The following is a 14,051-nucleotide window of genomic DNA, read 5'->3' on the forward strand; positions in this document are numbered from 1 at the left end:
ATGTACTATAGGCTAATTTGTAGGGATCCCCATGAGTAGGGAAGAAGGCCGAGGTCTGGGTTTCATTATCTGACAGTCTGTTGGTTGTCCTCAAACAGACCCAGCGAGTGGAGCCACAAGTAAGAAGCAACACATTCCTATGGTACAGAGCGGAGGGGAAAAGGAGGGGTATTGCCAGAGTTTAGAAGGAGAAACCTCAGAACAGAAGCCGGGGAAAGGAGCTGGTTCTCCTGTTTTTTGTATCCGTGACCTCCAGTGGAGGAGAAAAGGGACAGAACAGAGGGAGCAGGTCGAGCTGCCATCAGAGAGAGATAAGGAGCTCGTACACATGACAAATCATGTAAAGGGGAATGAACCGTGGAAAGATTGTGGGATAATATTGGGAAATAGTTGTATGGAGGGAGGGGGAATGTCCTCATGTTGACACATACATATGCTCAGTCTTAGAAGTCTCTAGATTCTTTCGTATTCCTGTAACTACTGCTACTTTGTTGAATAAATCATCAAGCTACCATGACCAAAAACCCTTCTGACGAACAAAAATATCCCACAAAACAATATTTCTCAAGGAAGTCATCATACTTTGTCATGCCTTAGTGTACATGGGTTACCTGGAACTGGTTCATGTACGGAACATTGATCTGATCAGGGTAACTTACCAGAGACGGCATCAAAGTCCCGTACGCTGTTCATGAGCGCTGTGGAGAGAATGATCTCATCGTAGACAGGAACGCTGCCCCCCACCAGGCCCGTGTTTCCCCCTTGGGTGTTCACTGCCAGGTTACGGTTAGTGCAGTGCCTATTGAGTGAAGATGGGGGTAGGGGGGTAATTACCCCCTGCACATTACTGTTGACTGATCTGCCATGTGTGTGCATGTGTACAAGTGTGTGTGCGTGTATGTATGTGTACATTTGTGTGTGTCTTTTACTTGAGGATTTGGGACACTTCTTCTGTTGTTTGAGGTCTCAACAGCAACTCACTGTGACCTGCAGGGAATGATAGGTTGGATTTAGTCCATCAATAAAATTGTTACGTTGACATTAAAATTAAGTAGAACTGTAATTGTGTACTACTTGTATTAACAAATCTTTCAAGGGGTCCAATTGACACCTGAACTTGAGTTTATTCCATTTACCTCTCACTGACTTCAGCCAGTCCATATTGCTGGCAACCAGGAGGTCTGGGTCGGTGATGGTCCTGCCTTGTAGCATCTCTCTGAAGAAGGCCACATCCTCTGGCGTTACCCTGGAGAAAGGTAGCCTCTCCGGGGCTGCAGTGGGGGAAGGCTGGGCTCTGTCTGCCCCTGCATGGTGATCCCGGGCCCAGACACTGCACTGTAAGTGTTTTGGTCTGAGGATTGGGCCGCTGAGGCCTGGGACTAAAGTTCTGCCAGTGACTGCAGAATACAGAGTGCTGTGAGGACTCAGACACCTCAAAAGAGTCCTTAGAGCCACCTGACTGTGAAAGACTCCTGCCATTACTAGAGGTGAAAAAAGGGTAAGAGTGACAAGTTGTTTCTAATCTGTTTATCCAACACGATACATATAGACGGATACATATCACATAACTGAATTTATCAGATAAATTATCAGGATTAAAACATTAGAATACGGTTTTGGTAAACTGCACTCATTTATCAGATGTCACTCTATAGATGACAGATTGCTCAAACTAAACTCAGTCGTAATTAAACATTAGGGATTTTCAGTTTGTTAGACCTGGCTTCTTCTAACGTGACGACATTTAGCTGGCAAATTCGCATGACATGCTTACCTAATCAAGCTAGCAAGGTATATCTGGCCCTATATATTTATATTTGCTTGGATCACACATTGTAACTGCATGCAAATAAAACTGAAAGTTAGCGAGGTTAGCTACAGTACCTACCTAGCAAGCCACGTCGTAAGGTCTGAGTCTCTTTATTCAGTTCATAATGCAAGGAGGAATCTTCTACAAAGTTCAAGGGTACTAGTCATGTCTTTTCACTTCCAGATTATTATGGTCAATTGTTTACATCTGGACCACTGCAAAGGCTTATGGGAGGTCAGAAATTCTGAGGCTGTCCAATCAGATGTCATTTATTTAGCCAATCAGTACTGAGGTCGAACCGCCTTCTTGCGGAAGCGACTGAAGTTGAGCCGCTCTCTGTTTATCACATAGCTCACACTATAATGTTCAAGTCTCTCCGTAGAAGTTATTTACCTAATTTAAATCGATTTCCAGTTTAATTTTCCTAAGTAGGACAATCAGGTGGACAAACAGTAATACAAGGAGTATTTTATAACGTTTTAATACCATTGTTGTGTTGACGAACATTTTTAAGAGACATCAAAAGGCTAGATGCCAATGTAAATTGGCAATGTAAAACACTGTGAAGGTACAGTAGATTAGTCCTATCATGCAGAGGTTCAATACCATCACTTCAAAAACATAAGTCTAATTTACAGTAAAAATTGATAAATACTAGTTAAAGGGATTCAGCTGACACCTTGGTATAAATATAGGATAAATAGCAAGTGCAGTCAGTAAGTCCTGGGGAATAATAAAACTGATGTCAACCAATACTGTAGATGTTCAACTCATGAGATCTCCTTTATACGACTCTGAAGGAGGCGAGGTGTCATGTCCCATCATGTTTACAGATAAGTGGCTCTTCAGTTCAATTGTTCTCACTCTCTTTGATGTTTACTTTGGTGACCGCCATCCATGCAGGTCCAGAATCAGTTCTTGAGTTGTCTTTGGTCGTGTTTGGAGATGAGCCTCTTAATGTGAGCCAACTTGTTGTGCAGGTACTCACAGCGACGCCTGTCTTGTTTGTAGTTAGGGTTTGACTGCAGGGATATGGGGAGGAATATATAATACAAGAGAGCATGGATATTGTTTTGAAATCCCAGTATGTACATGGAGATATTAAAGAAAATAGTGGGTAACGTTTACCTTTTTTATTTTGCGGTATTCTTGTACGATTTGGTTATGGAGGGTCTAAAAAGGAATAAACATGATATTAATGTACCACACCATGGTGGCACTTTCTGTTGCTGATTTTGTTCTCCTCATGTGTGCATGTGTGTGCCTGTGTATCACCTGGTATTTGTGCGTTCCGTGGCGCAGCTGTTTGAGCTGTGTGTCCAGCTCTGTAAACTGCCGTGTCACACAGTCGATACGTGAGTGTAAATCCAGGTAATCTTTGTACTCTTTGTTAAAGTCCTGCTTGTATCTCTGTCTCTGGTCCTGGTTACATATCACTGTGTACTTCCTACAGAGAGAGAGACATCATGAATGTTCTCATCAGAGTGTGTCTGTACACCCATGACTGTTATTGTGTAACTGAGTGTGAGTGTATCTAAATATAGAGATGGCATTCTTACAATAAGTAGTCTGTCATGTCATTGGCCGGAAGAACACTTGGGTTGAAGAACATTCCATTGTGCTCTACAAAGACAGAGAGTAACAGAGTGAAGCCGTTGATTAGTACACCGTCTGAGCCCTAGAGGTCACTATTGCATTACAGTTTTTCCACAATTGCTAAAACACATTTCTTGGAAATGTGTTTCCATTTTCTCAAAACTGTAAACCCCAAACCAAATCTTCCAAACTACATTTATGAAACCTCCAACTCTTCTGGCAAAATCAAAAACTCGCCCCTAAACCATTTAACCTGTGCTCAAAATCAAACAATGCTTTCAGCTCGTAAACACAGCAAATAAATATATAACAAAATGGAGCAATCATTAGACACAACACAAAAAAAATGGAGAACACGGCATCCAGGGCATGGATTTACGTGTAAAGAAACAGGTGTTTATGTATACACAGTTTATGCATTTAGCAATAAAGAAAATATTACAGTAACCATCACAACTTAGTACTGTCAACAAAGAACAAAGAAAAACGGGGTAAAACCCCTTTGGTGTGCCGGATCAAGCCATGAAAACACTCCACACCTATGTCACCACAGGCCAATTCCATTGCCTGTAGGAGATTTACCCTGGTATGTGGGTTTAGGTCATAGACCTTCCACCACCACGCAGAGAAAAACTCTTCAATTGGTTTGAGAAAAAGGCTGTTTGGTGGAAGGTAAACAGTTACAGTAAAAATGGCTGGTTGATGTTGAACTATTCTCGTACACGGGCACCACGGTAAAAGCTGACATTGTCCCAAACCACCATTAGAAACAAGTGTGAACAATTTGGAGTCATTGTGTTTTACAGATGACAACTGTGTTGTAGTTGTGTTTACTGTTTGCCGCCTGTGTTTGCCATTTTTGCAACACAAGTGTATCACAGTGCAAAATGTTTTTAGTGAGTGAGAATGTGTTTAGAGTTTTGCAAAAAGAGTGACTGATTCAACACATTTTGTTCAGAAAATGTGGTTTAGCGTTTTAGGAACTGTGAAAAACTGTAATACACACCATTAATTAATCTACCACATATAGCAATTTTAAAGAATCAAGAAGTAAACTCAAAGCCAAGTAGAAACTATGGCTGAAAAATAATGTTTATGACTTCACATGTCTTGCCTATATTGCAAATATGTTGCAACATTACTTTACTTCAGTATTACTACTTTACTATCTACTTTTTCTTCTATGGTTTTAGTCTGGTTACCCTTTTAAACTAATCTAAACTCTGTGTGAATGTGTCCTCCTGTGTCCAGTGAGCCATGCAGGTGAACAAGGGTCAAAGGGTGAATTAAACGAGTGTCAGACGCTGGTCATCTTGTGAACATACATTGCAGTGATCCACAGTTCTCCTTTACAGCACACGCCTGCCAAAGCATCTGAACTGTCCTTTATCTCCTTTCAGTACCCACCTTTGTGCTTCAGACTGAGTGTTTTGGCCCCTCCTCTTCCCTTGTCTCGGCCCCCCAGCCTCTCGTCTCCTTCCCTGTGCCGGCTCTTCCTACTGGGCCTGCTGCCACCTCGACTTGGAGGCAGCCGGGGGGCGGAGCCTCCTGAACCCAACTCCCCGGAGGGTGCCTGTTCTTCCTGGGTCATGACCCTTGATGGTGGGTCAAAGGGGAGTTTTGAGTCAGACGAGGTCACACTGCTGTCGACCTTTGTTGCTATAGTAACCTGGACTCCATGACCTGCTTCTTTCCGATTGGACAGGCTTGTACCCTGTTTTCCGTTGGTTGCCTTACTGGACAGGTGAGAAATCCTTGGCTTCTTATTGGCCAGGGGATCTGTATATTCTTCTGCGATTGAATATTTCTGAGGGAGGACAGCGCACATCGTAGGTTAGTCTATCATAAACTCATCACAACCTAATAGATCAGTCATAACACAAGGAAACAGAAAGAAGTCAAAATACATGCATAGACTCAACCAAAGCATCTCAGTCAGGCTGTGAGGCCTGGTGGCTGCAGTACATCCAGCTGTCTACTGTGGAGATGGGGGGGGGCAGGAAGGGGGATGGGCAGCCTTACCTGTGCAGGTGAGGAGTTGGGTGTGTCCCGGAGGGGGCTGACCTGGGTCTCAGGGACCGACAAGAGGTTCTGGGGCTGAAATAGCCTTCTGGACACAGCAACAGACATGAAAGTATACACATGTAAAGTCACTATAGTTCAAACTTGTTTGGTTTGTCCAACCAATTACCAATATGTGTGTGTGTGTGTGCGTTTGTTTTACTTGACCAGGATCCTCTTGAGGAGCTGCTGGTCTCCTGTGGTGTAGCCACCCCAGTCTTTCTGGAGCTCCTTATAAAGATCCTCCTTCAGGGTGTACGTGTTGTCTCTGCTGTTAAGCTGGCCCACCTACACGCAAACATTTGTTTACATAATAATGTAATGCATTAATCAATCAAACATTCATCAACCAATTTAAGACAATTGTTTACTCCATTCCACTTATCTTCCAGTATGTTCCATTCAAATGCAGTGAAGTGCAGCAAACCAAACCAAGCAATCAATTAACCAGACAACCAACCAATCAATGAATCAATTAACCAACCAACCAAGCCCTCAGAACGCCCACCTGCAGCAGCAGTGTGTCCAGCATGTCCTTGTCCCTCTCGGTCAGTCCGTCCTTCTGCAGCCTGAGCAGCAGCTCCGGTCTCCGGTACGGCCTCAGCCCCAGCAGGTGTGTGAGCCGCTCCCTCAGGGGCCGCTGGACCGACACCACCACCCCAGTCCCCTCGGACAAACTCTTGGGCTTGGACACACTCACACCCTTCCTCCTGGAGCTGGTGACCAGGACGGGCCGGGACGAGAGGCGGGATGTGGCGATGTCAGTCAAAGCAGAGGGCGGGGCTCGAATCTTCCCCTTCTTTCCTGAGAGAGTCATAAAGCACATCATGCAGAATAGTCATGAGTCACTCATTCCATGCAGGGGAAATAACATACTGATTTCAGGAAGAAAATGACCATATAAGGTCGTTCGACTGAGTGAACTAAATTGGAACCTAGCCACAACTCACATTGAGTTGAACACTGACGTGAGTAAGAAGGATTCTTAGTGTCACTTCTTGGTTTTGCTTACTATCAGAAATGGTAGGTGGATGGGGAACTTTCTACATCTCTGTCTGTTGACACCTCACATGCCAGAGATGAGTCGAGGCTGAGGGGAAATGGAAGGCTGCGGTGACGGCAGAGGACTGACTGGATGGTTTGGTTTCATGTGTTAGCTGGAGTCCCTGTCTGACAGCCTGCTTTGTAAACAGCTGTCTGATACATCGCTGCCAGGAGAGTTGAGTCGGATTAGCAGGAAGTGGCTTTGCGGTCGGGCGCAACAGTGCAACCGAAAAATGCTACGTCACTGGTTTGTGTTTGTGTTCAACCTAAAATGCCAAGTCACTGGTTTGTGTTTGTATTCAACGTAGGCAGCACTGTGTGTTCAATGTCTGCAGTTGTGGGTGTGTGAGGTGGTACCCAGGTAGCGTCCCCCAGGCTTGATGACGATGGCCCCCTTGCTGCGAGTCTCCTCCTCGGCCTGGGTCAGGCTCTGCAGTGCCTTGCAGTATGACTCGTCCGTAGCGTTCACTGTCAGCTTCCTCTGGATGACTCCCACACACGACAACTGCGCCTCGTCATCGCTGAGAGGGGAGAGATTCCATAAATGTCTTGAGTGTGTGTGCGTGGGTGTGTGTGTGTGTCAACCACTTACCTTGTGCTATGGTTGTGGATGAGGTCAAAGCTGCACTGTGGATTGTCCCGGCCAATGTTAGTCAGATAGAAGGTGAACGTCCGTAGTTCAACGGCGCTCTCTGTGTCTGTAGAAGGGAGGGTGATTTTCTACATATAGCAAGAGAGACAAACAGAATGAAAGGGAGATATATTGAGTGTGTGTGTGAGAGAGAGAGAGAGAGAGAGAGAGAGAGAGAGAGAGAGAGAGAGAGAGAGAGAGACACAATGAGGAACATGTATAATATGGCAAACATAACATGTTTTCATTTTTGTTTGAATATTTTGTTTACATTTTACTGTAATTTTTCAGAATTTCTAATTTAGTATTTGATTTTTACTATTATTCTTATCATTATATAACCTGTATGTGCGTATGTATGTGTATGTATGGGTATATGCGTGTGTATATATACGTGTTGGTGTGTATACATGTGTGTATGCGTATACATATATATATACATATGTGTGTGTGTATCTATTTACTTATTTATGTATTTATTTATACCGATTATTTGGCAACATTAATAATATACCAACTTGAATAATAATAACATGGATACAAGTTGTACACCTGTGTGGTGTAGCTACACGTATGTATATGTTAAACTTCCGTGTGTGTCTCTGTATGTGAGTGTGTTAAATATAAGTATATATAAGGCCATGATTTACATGATTAATATTTCTGTAATTCTACCGTTGCTTTGGCAATATGAACAATTGTTGTTTTCATGCCAATAAAGCCCTTTGAACTGAACTGAAAAACTGAGAGAGAGAGAGAGAGGAGAGAGAAGAGAGAGAGAGAGAGAGAGAGAGAGAGAGAGAGAGAGAGAGAGAGAGAGAGAGAGAGAGAGAGAGAGAGAGAGAGAGAGAGAGAGAGAGAGAGAGAGAGAGAGAGAGAGAGAGAGAGAAGGAAATGACAGAGAAAGCGTAACTGATGGTTACAGCAACATGGTATTAACAAGCTATTGTTCAATCAACCGAATTCAGTGAAACCTGCTTACCCCTTGGTTGCCTGTGAAACAGATAGAAGGCTGCGCAGGCAGGCCCTGGAGGATAAAGAGACATTAGGAGAGAAGAACCATTTAGAGAAAGGAAGAAGGCTCGGCATAGGTAGAAAGTCAGGTGGAAACAGACCGAGACAGATCAACACACATAGACAGGGGGGACAAACAGTCAGTCGGACAAGCAAACAAAACGACAGGCAAACAGAGGGAGAGAACACAGAAGACAGAATGACACCTTCAGTGAGCTACGCTGGCCTGACCTGGACAACCAGTAGGAAGCAGCTGACCTGACCCTGACCTTCATGAGGCCTGCTGGAGCTGAGGCCTGTGCTCTCAAGCAGGGTAGGGGTGTGACTAGGAGTCAGGTGTTGTTTGCCTATTTATAGCTGTTATTAGGATACTGTAGGACAAGTTTAGACACTAGGTATGTGCTAGCTAGCTTATGTTGAGTCAGCCATGTGTGTGTGTGTGTCCGTGTGTGCATATGTGAGTTTCAACCAGGTCAGGCAGCCTACTCTGTATTTCTGTGTAAACCTTCATATCTCCTTCCCTTCCCGTAATGATATGAAACTGAACAGGGTGAGCTGACCTACTTGTCAGGGAGGGGAACTGGATGTGTATTTTCACCCCTGCCCTGGACAGAAACTGAGCCCTAACCTTCTTCTATCTCGATTACTAGGAATTATTAAGTAGAGGAAGTGGAAGTGGTCGTTTCTTGTGCTGACTTCGCTCATATAGCACTTCCTGCTATGCGATGTCTTAATGTTGATCTGTTAAGTAATGATTATGTTTTTTCGTTTATACACATCTGATAATCTGTGTATTTTACTCCTGAACGTCTCGATCTCTTTTCCTCTGCCTGCTGGAAGATTTCAAGCGTTTATAAAGTTTATGAATTTCGATTGGTCATCTTCTCTTATCCTGTTAGTCCGAACCAACACATAGGGTACAGAGAACAGATATGATTCATGGCAGTAAACATATCACTGACAACTCTGCCAGGTGTGGGGGAGGGTTGCCTACTCTGGCGCCACCTGGCCTTGGCATATCGCCAAAGCTGCAATAGTTAAGGCCAAAATTATTTTACAAGAACACGACGTCCTCTCAATAGAACCTCCTGGCATTCCTCGAGGTAAATGTACAGGATCCAGATTGTCCATTAGCCTTCTGGGAATGTTTGTAAACACAGATCCCAATGGTGATATGTTAGCTACTTGATGATCTACTGATGCGTCTTTCATTGACTAAAAACGTTACATTCTACAAAAATCTACAGATTCATGTAAGATAGGCCGACGACAAAGAGCAAATTAATTTAGATACTTGATCGTGCTGTCTTACGCGGCGACATATGATCATATATTAACTTTTATACGCTTCATAGAAAACACAACCAGGCTATAGTAACCTACAGTTGGTCTTTTCTGTTTCTCGCATAAGTAGGACAATTAGATGTAGCCTACACCATGAGACAGAAATCATTACGGACAGTCTCAAACTGGACCTACTTGTTGTCTTCATAGTTGTCAAAAGCTCTTGCTGCGCTGTCAGTGAGTTTGACATGAAAAATAGAGATGTTAGCGCCATGGTTCAGTCTGCGAGATGACAAGCCGTAACATTGGTCTTCCTCCAATGTGTCCGCCATTTTCCAGTATAAACAACCAATATGTCTCAAAAGTAGAGAGAGCAAAATGCTGTATAAAAAATAGCAAAGGCTGAGCGGGCACGAGCAGCGTCAGATCATTGAAAGAATCTTGTTCCGTAACGTTTCACAATTCATTACGTCAGTGGGTTGATCTAGAGTAGCCATTTCTATTGGTCGAGTAACGAATAAATGCATTCGCCTTCATTACAGGTGGTCTTTTCCCCCCTCCCCTTACTCACATAACTCACACGTTGATTTCTCTCTCTCTCTCTCTCTCTCTCTCTCTCTCTCTCTCTCTCTCTCTCTCTCTCTCTCTCTCTCTCTCTCTCTCTCTCTCTCTCTCTCTCTCTCTCTCTCTCTCTCTCTCTCTCTCTCTCTCTCTCTCTCTAACACACACACAATAAGATAATGAATAAAAGCCTGGGTAACAAGGCTGTACCACTATTTGACAAGATCAACACAATTCCATTTTTGACAATAAGTTCTCACACACACTCACTGTCACCCACTTTCTCTCTATTGGTATTTGAACACAGGTGGTGGTAAAGCCTGTTCAAAGCAGACTTCTATCAAACGGATCCCAGTCCTTTGTAGAGGGGCCTCTGCAACCAGCGACATTCACAACTTTGAACATCCACCGCATCCCACGCCTGCCCTTAACCAGACATCAGATTCAGCAGACAGGCAGTGGGAAATAGCTAGTGAAGGTGAGAGGGGGGGGTTGGTGGATAGACAGATAGAGAGATAGATAGATAGAGAGAGAGAGAGAGAGAGAGAGAGAGAGAGAGAGAGAGAGAGAGAGAGAGAGAGAGGATCCAGTATTTACTCTTGATGTACTGTGCTGTGGGCAGCAGTTGAAAGAGGAGCTTCAACAGATTTCAGAAATTCACCATACAGACAATACCCGAGTCTGGTTTGACCATCTTTCTTATTTTGTACTGCCAGCTCTCCAACAACCTGGCATTTGTCTTGAAAATAATCTAAGTACGTGTTCGGCGAATGGCTGGATAGATATACTAGCTCTGGAGGACAGGCATACTGAAACCATTTCTGACCATGGGGGACCCTCTTTCTGACTGCAGCCCCCTGATCGGCGCAGCCATGCTAGGGAAGCTGCGTCTGGTCCGCCTGCTTCTGGAGGGGGGGGGCCCAGGTCAATGAGCGAAGCCCCAGAGGGGAGACCCCTCTCCTGGCTGCCTGTAAGGCGCTGAGAGGGGAGCCCACTGGGCCTAGGACAGTGAAGCTCCTCAGCTACCTCCTACAGAACCAGGTGAGTACCATTCAATCTTTTTTTTCTTTCTCAGTCCCCTACTTTGGGTTCATATGTCGGCAGTCGGTGCTGGTTTGCGGAAAGATGAATGGCCTGTCTGTTTGTTTGTCCCCTCCCTCCGTCCACCCATGCACCCCTCCTTCCCTAAACCCGTTTCATCTATCCATGGACTGACGATCGCTCTCCTGTTCAGGCGGACCCTAACGCACAGGACCGCATGGGTCGCACCCCTCTGATGTACGCCTGCATGGAGCGAGCGGGGGCTCAGGTGGCCTCCACCCTCCTCTCAGCCGGGGCTGACCCCAGCATGGAGGACTACTCTGGGGCCTCAGCCCTGGTCTACGCCATCAACGCCCAGAAGCAGGCGACACTGAAGGTCTGTTAGATTGTGTGTGCGTGTATGTGAGTCTGTGACTCTGTATCCTGGAGGGACTGATGGTTTGTGTGACGTCCACTCCGAACGTGAAGGTGTTGGTGGATTCTTGCCGTGCCAGTGGCCGTGACATCATCATCATCGCCACGGAGATGGGAGTGAGCGGCGGGCCCGTGACCCGGCAATACCTCAACGTCCCCCCGTCCCCCAACACGTCACCCGTCAGCTGCATGTCTCCCTCGGATATCATCCTCAAGACTGGGTCCCCTAACTCAGCAGAGTCGGAGAACATCTTCAACTTCAGGGGAACAGGTCAGGCTTAGGGGGATGTCATCGCCTTCTTTTTGTCCGTCGACAGTATTTGTAAGAGTGGGCAACGGCCTTTTGACATTTTGGGTGAATTAGCCCCTGCAGTAGCTACCTCAAAGACAAGCAGTTTAAGTAAACATCCTGATCTTTCTTTTCTTTTCACCAGGTAAGAGAGGGAGCACTAGTATGTTTAGCGCTGAGCCCAGTCCAGAGGAACGGCCTGGTGCCCTCCAACCCAGACAGAGAATGTTGTCCGAACCCTGGCTGGCCATTCACAATCTGGCCCGCCTGAACAAGGCTTATGAGGAGGGGCAGAGAGAGAGGAGCGTTCTGGAGGAGGGAGACGTAGGTCAAGAAGGAGGAGGGGACGATGGGGAGAAGGGGATCGAGGAGGAGTGGAGGAAATATGTTCATCCCCACCGAGAGGGAAGGAGGGAAAGTCGCGTAAAAGAGGGAGAAAGAGATGGAGGACAGAACCGACATAAGCACCTCAAGGACCGTTCTTCGGGGGCTTCCCGTCCACTCTTCTCCCCCACGGAGGAGTGCCAAACCCAGGCAGCGGAGGGCAAACTGACCCCGGAGAGGAAGTTAAACCCTGGCGCTTTGACCTCAGACAAAGCACACTCTTGGAAGAGCTCCGTGGACAAGCTGCCCCCATGCCCCTCCTCTCGCAGCCACGGTCGAAGGAACACCCTCCCCTCGCTGACGGTCATCCCACCCACCCTCCACCTACCTCCCCTCATCCACCAGGCCTCATGGACCTCAGACTCTCACCTGCAGATTCCCGCCCCGGTGGCCCCACGCAGAGGGCTGACGCATCCTGCTCACCCTCCCTCTCCTTGTACAAGACCTCCTCCAAGACCATCCTTTCTTCCCCCCCTTCCCCTCACCACCCCATGCTTCGCCCCCCCTCTACCCCTCTCTGGTGAACGAGGCAGGAGGTCTCCCCGCCGCCACTCGGTCCAGCTGGAGCAGTAGGGAGGGGAGGAGAGGAGGAGGAGAGGAGGACCTCATGGGACCGGAGCGGAACAGAAGGCCTCTGCCACGTCACATGGCCATCTGTACACACAAAGCTTTACTCATGCACAGGGTCTTTTCCCGTGAGTGGGCCTGTTCTGTTTTCTTTGAATAAATGGTTTCTTGTGTGAGAAATTAGAGCTTTATTCTGGTCATTGGAGTATCTTTTATAATATGCACAGCAAATGACAAAAGGTTTGCCTTAAAATGTAACGGTGCATTTATACTTATGGAGGGAAGCAGCGTTTAGGCACTAAAAGAAACATGTCGCGGCTAAAAGGAGTGAAGTCATTTTTATTTGTTTTTAATATGTATCTACAACAAGGGGGACACAGGCAAAAACGACTGACGACTTCATGGGGAAAAATAAAATAAAAAATATGGAGAAAAAAAAAGAAAATTACATTTATTATCGATGCATTTTTTCCCCACCTTTTTTCAATAAGCAACATTTTCTGTCTAAAGAAACTTTACAATATAAAGGAACATACAAAGAGGAACCTCTTATTTTACTACACAAGACATTTAGGATCTGAAACTACCCTAACATGAGATACAAAGCACCCCCCAGGACAGCCTGCCTCATATTCAATACTGCTTTGTCGTCAGAGGAAAACGAGGAACAGAACAGAAAGAATCTTTCCTCACCCCGTCCTTCCCCCTCCCCTCAACCCTCTCTCTGGCCATCCCCCTGAATGTTACAGTATTATACATCAGCACGATAGAAATACAGAAATGATCAACGGTGTGACAGATTTACTTACAGAACAGGAAGAGAGAGGAGCGAGAGATAGAGAGAAAGAAAGAGAGAGAGAGAGCGCCAAAGCGGAAGGACTGTATTCTATACAACAGCATGTCAAAGTACAGGACGGGAGAACCAGAGCTCCGCCCTTCTCTATCAATAAGAACAGCCAATGTTACACTTCTTGTTTTGATTGTTTTTTGTCTTTTTTTTTTCCTTTAAACTTTTTTTTTTTTTTATACCCCCGCTTTAAATAGATAAAAATCCTTCATAGTAAAGACTGCATCGGGGGTGGTCCCTGGTGGGCATGTGTGTGTACACGTGTGGCCTGCCTTACGGTTCTGGTGATCCGATGGACAAGAGGAGCAGTTGGAAGGCAGCCGCAGCACGACCGCTAACCACCAGAGAAGCTGATTCTTAACCCCCCCCCCACACACACACCCACACACCTCCTCCCCCTCACGGCTTCTTCTTCCAGGACAGGAGTAGTCGTTCCCCTTCACTCTGGACCTCCGACAACGGGAGATCGAGGACGAAGAAAAATACACGCTTGTCTTCGTAAAAGGAA

At 45.8% G+C, this 14,051-nt stretch overlaps 3 protein-coding genes across 4 annotated transcripts in view; 1 reads left to right on the forward strand and 2 right to left on the reverse strand.

Annotated features, from left to right (window-relative positions):
• The window catches only part of d2hgdh (D-2-hydroxyglutarate dehydrogenase), a 3,890-nt gene extending 1,890 nt beyond the window's left edge, over nt 1-2,000 (reverse strand). The window contains exons 1-4 of one of the 2 annotated variants that reach the window (XM_067242654.1): nt 1,889-2,000; nt 1,137-1,481; nt 930-987; nt 660-799 (exon numbers count right to left, since the gene is read on the reverse strand). In XM_067242654.1, the coding sequence (XP_067098755.1) occupies nt 660-799; nt 930-987; nt 1,137-1,479 (541 nt within the window). In that variant the 5' untranslated portion in view covers nt 1,480-1,481; nt 1,889-2,000. Of the gene's footprint in view, nt 1-659; nt 800-929; nt 988-1,136; nt 1,482-1,774; nt 1,801-1,888 lie in introns of those variants that run through there. The other variant, XM_067242655.1, reaches the window with a different exon arrangement.
• A 275-nt stretch (nt 2,001-2,275) lies between these two features.
• On the reverse strand, nt 2,276-9,876 carry LOC136949043 (RNA polymerase II elongation factor ELL-like). Its single transcript, XM_067243244.1, has 12 exons — nt 9,635-9,876; nt 8,125-8,169; nt 7,104-7,231; nt 6,869-7,032; nt 5,976-6,271; nt 5,631-5,755; nt 5,429-5,516; nt 4,814-5,213; nt 3,370-3,433; nt 3,086-3,257; nt 2,939-2,983; nt 2,276-2,832 (listed from the first exon to the last, which is right to left on the reverse strand). Exons 1-12 carry the CDS (start codon nt 9,770-9,772, stop codon nt 2,722-2,724), a joined length of 1,776 nt encoding a protein of 591 aa, XP_067099345.1. The 5' UTR covers nt 9,773-9,876; the 3' UTR covers nt 2,276-2,721.
• Nucleotides 9,877-10,828: 952 nt separating this feature from the next.
• On the forward strand, nt 10,829-11,666 carry LOC136949113 (ankyrin repeat domain-containing protein 34B; the record flags this gene model as incomplete). The annotated part of the gene is given in 4 exon segments (XM_067243320.1): nt 10,829-10,912; nt 10,914-11,042; nt 11,236-11,418; nt 11,511-11,666. Coding segments are annotated over 4 exon segments (552 nt in total), but the record flags the coding sequence as incomplete, so codon positions are not given.
• Between the last annotated feature and the right edge of the window lie 2,385 nt (nt 11,667-14,051).

The sequence above is a fragment of the Osmerus mordax genome, chromosome 9, assembly GCF_038355195.1.
Source record: "Osmerus mordax isolate fOsmMor3 chromosome 9, fOsmMor3.pri, whole genome shotgun sequence".
Lineage (NCBI taxonomy): Eukaryota > Metazoa > Chordata > Actinopteri > Osmeriformes > Osmeridae > Osmerus > Osmerus mordax.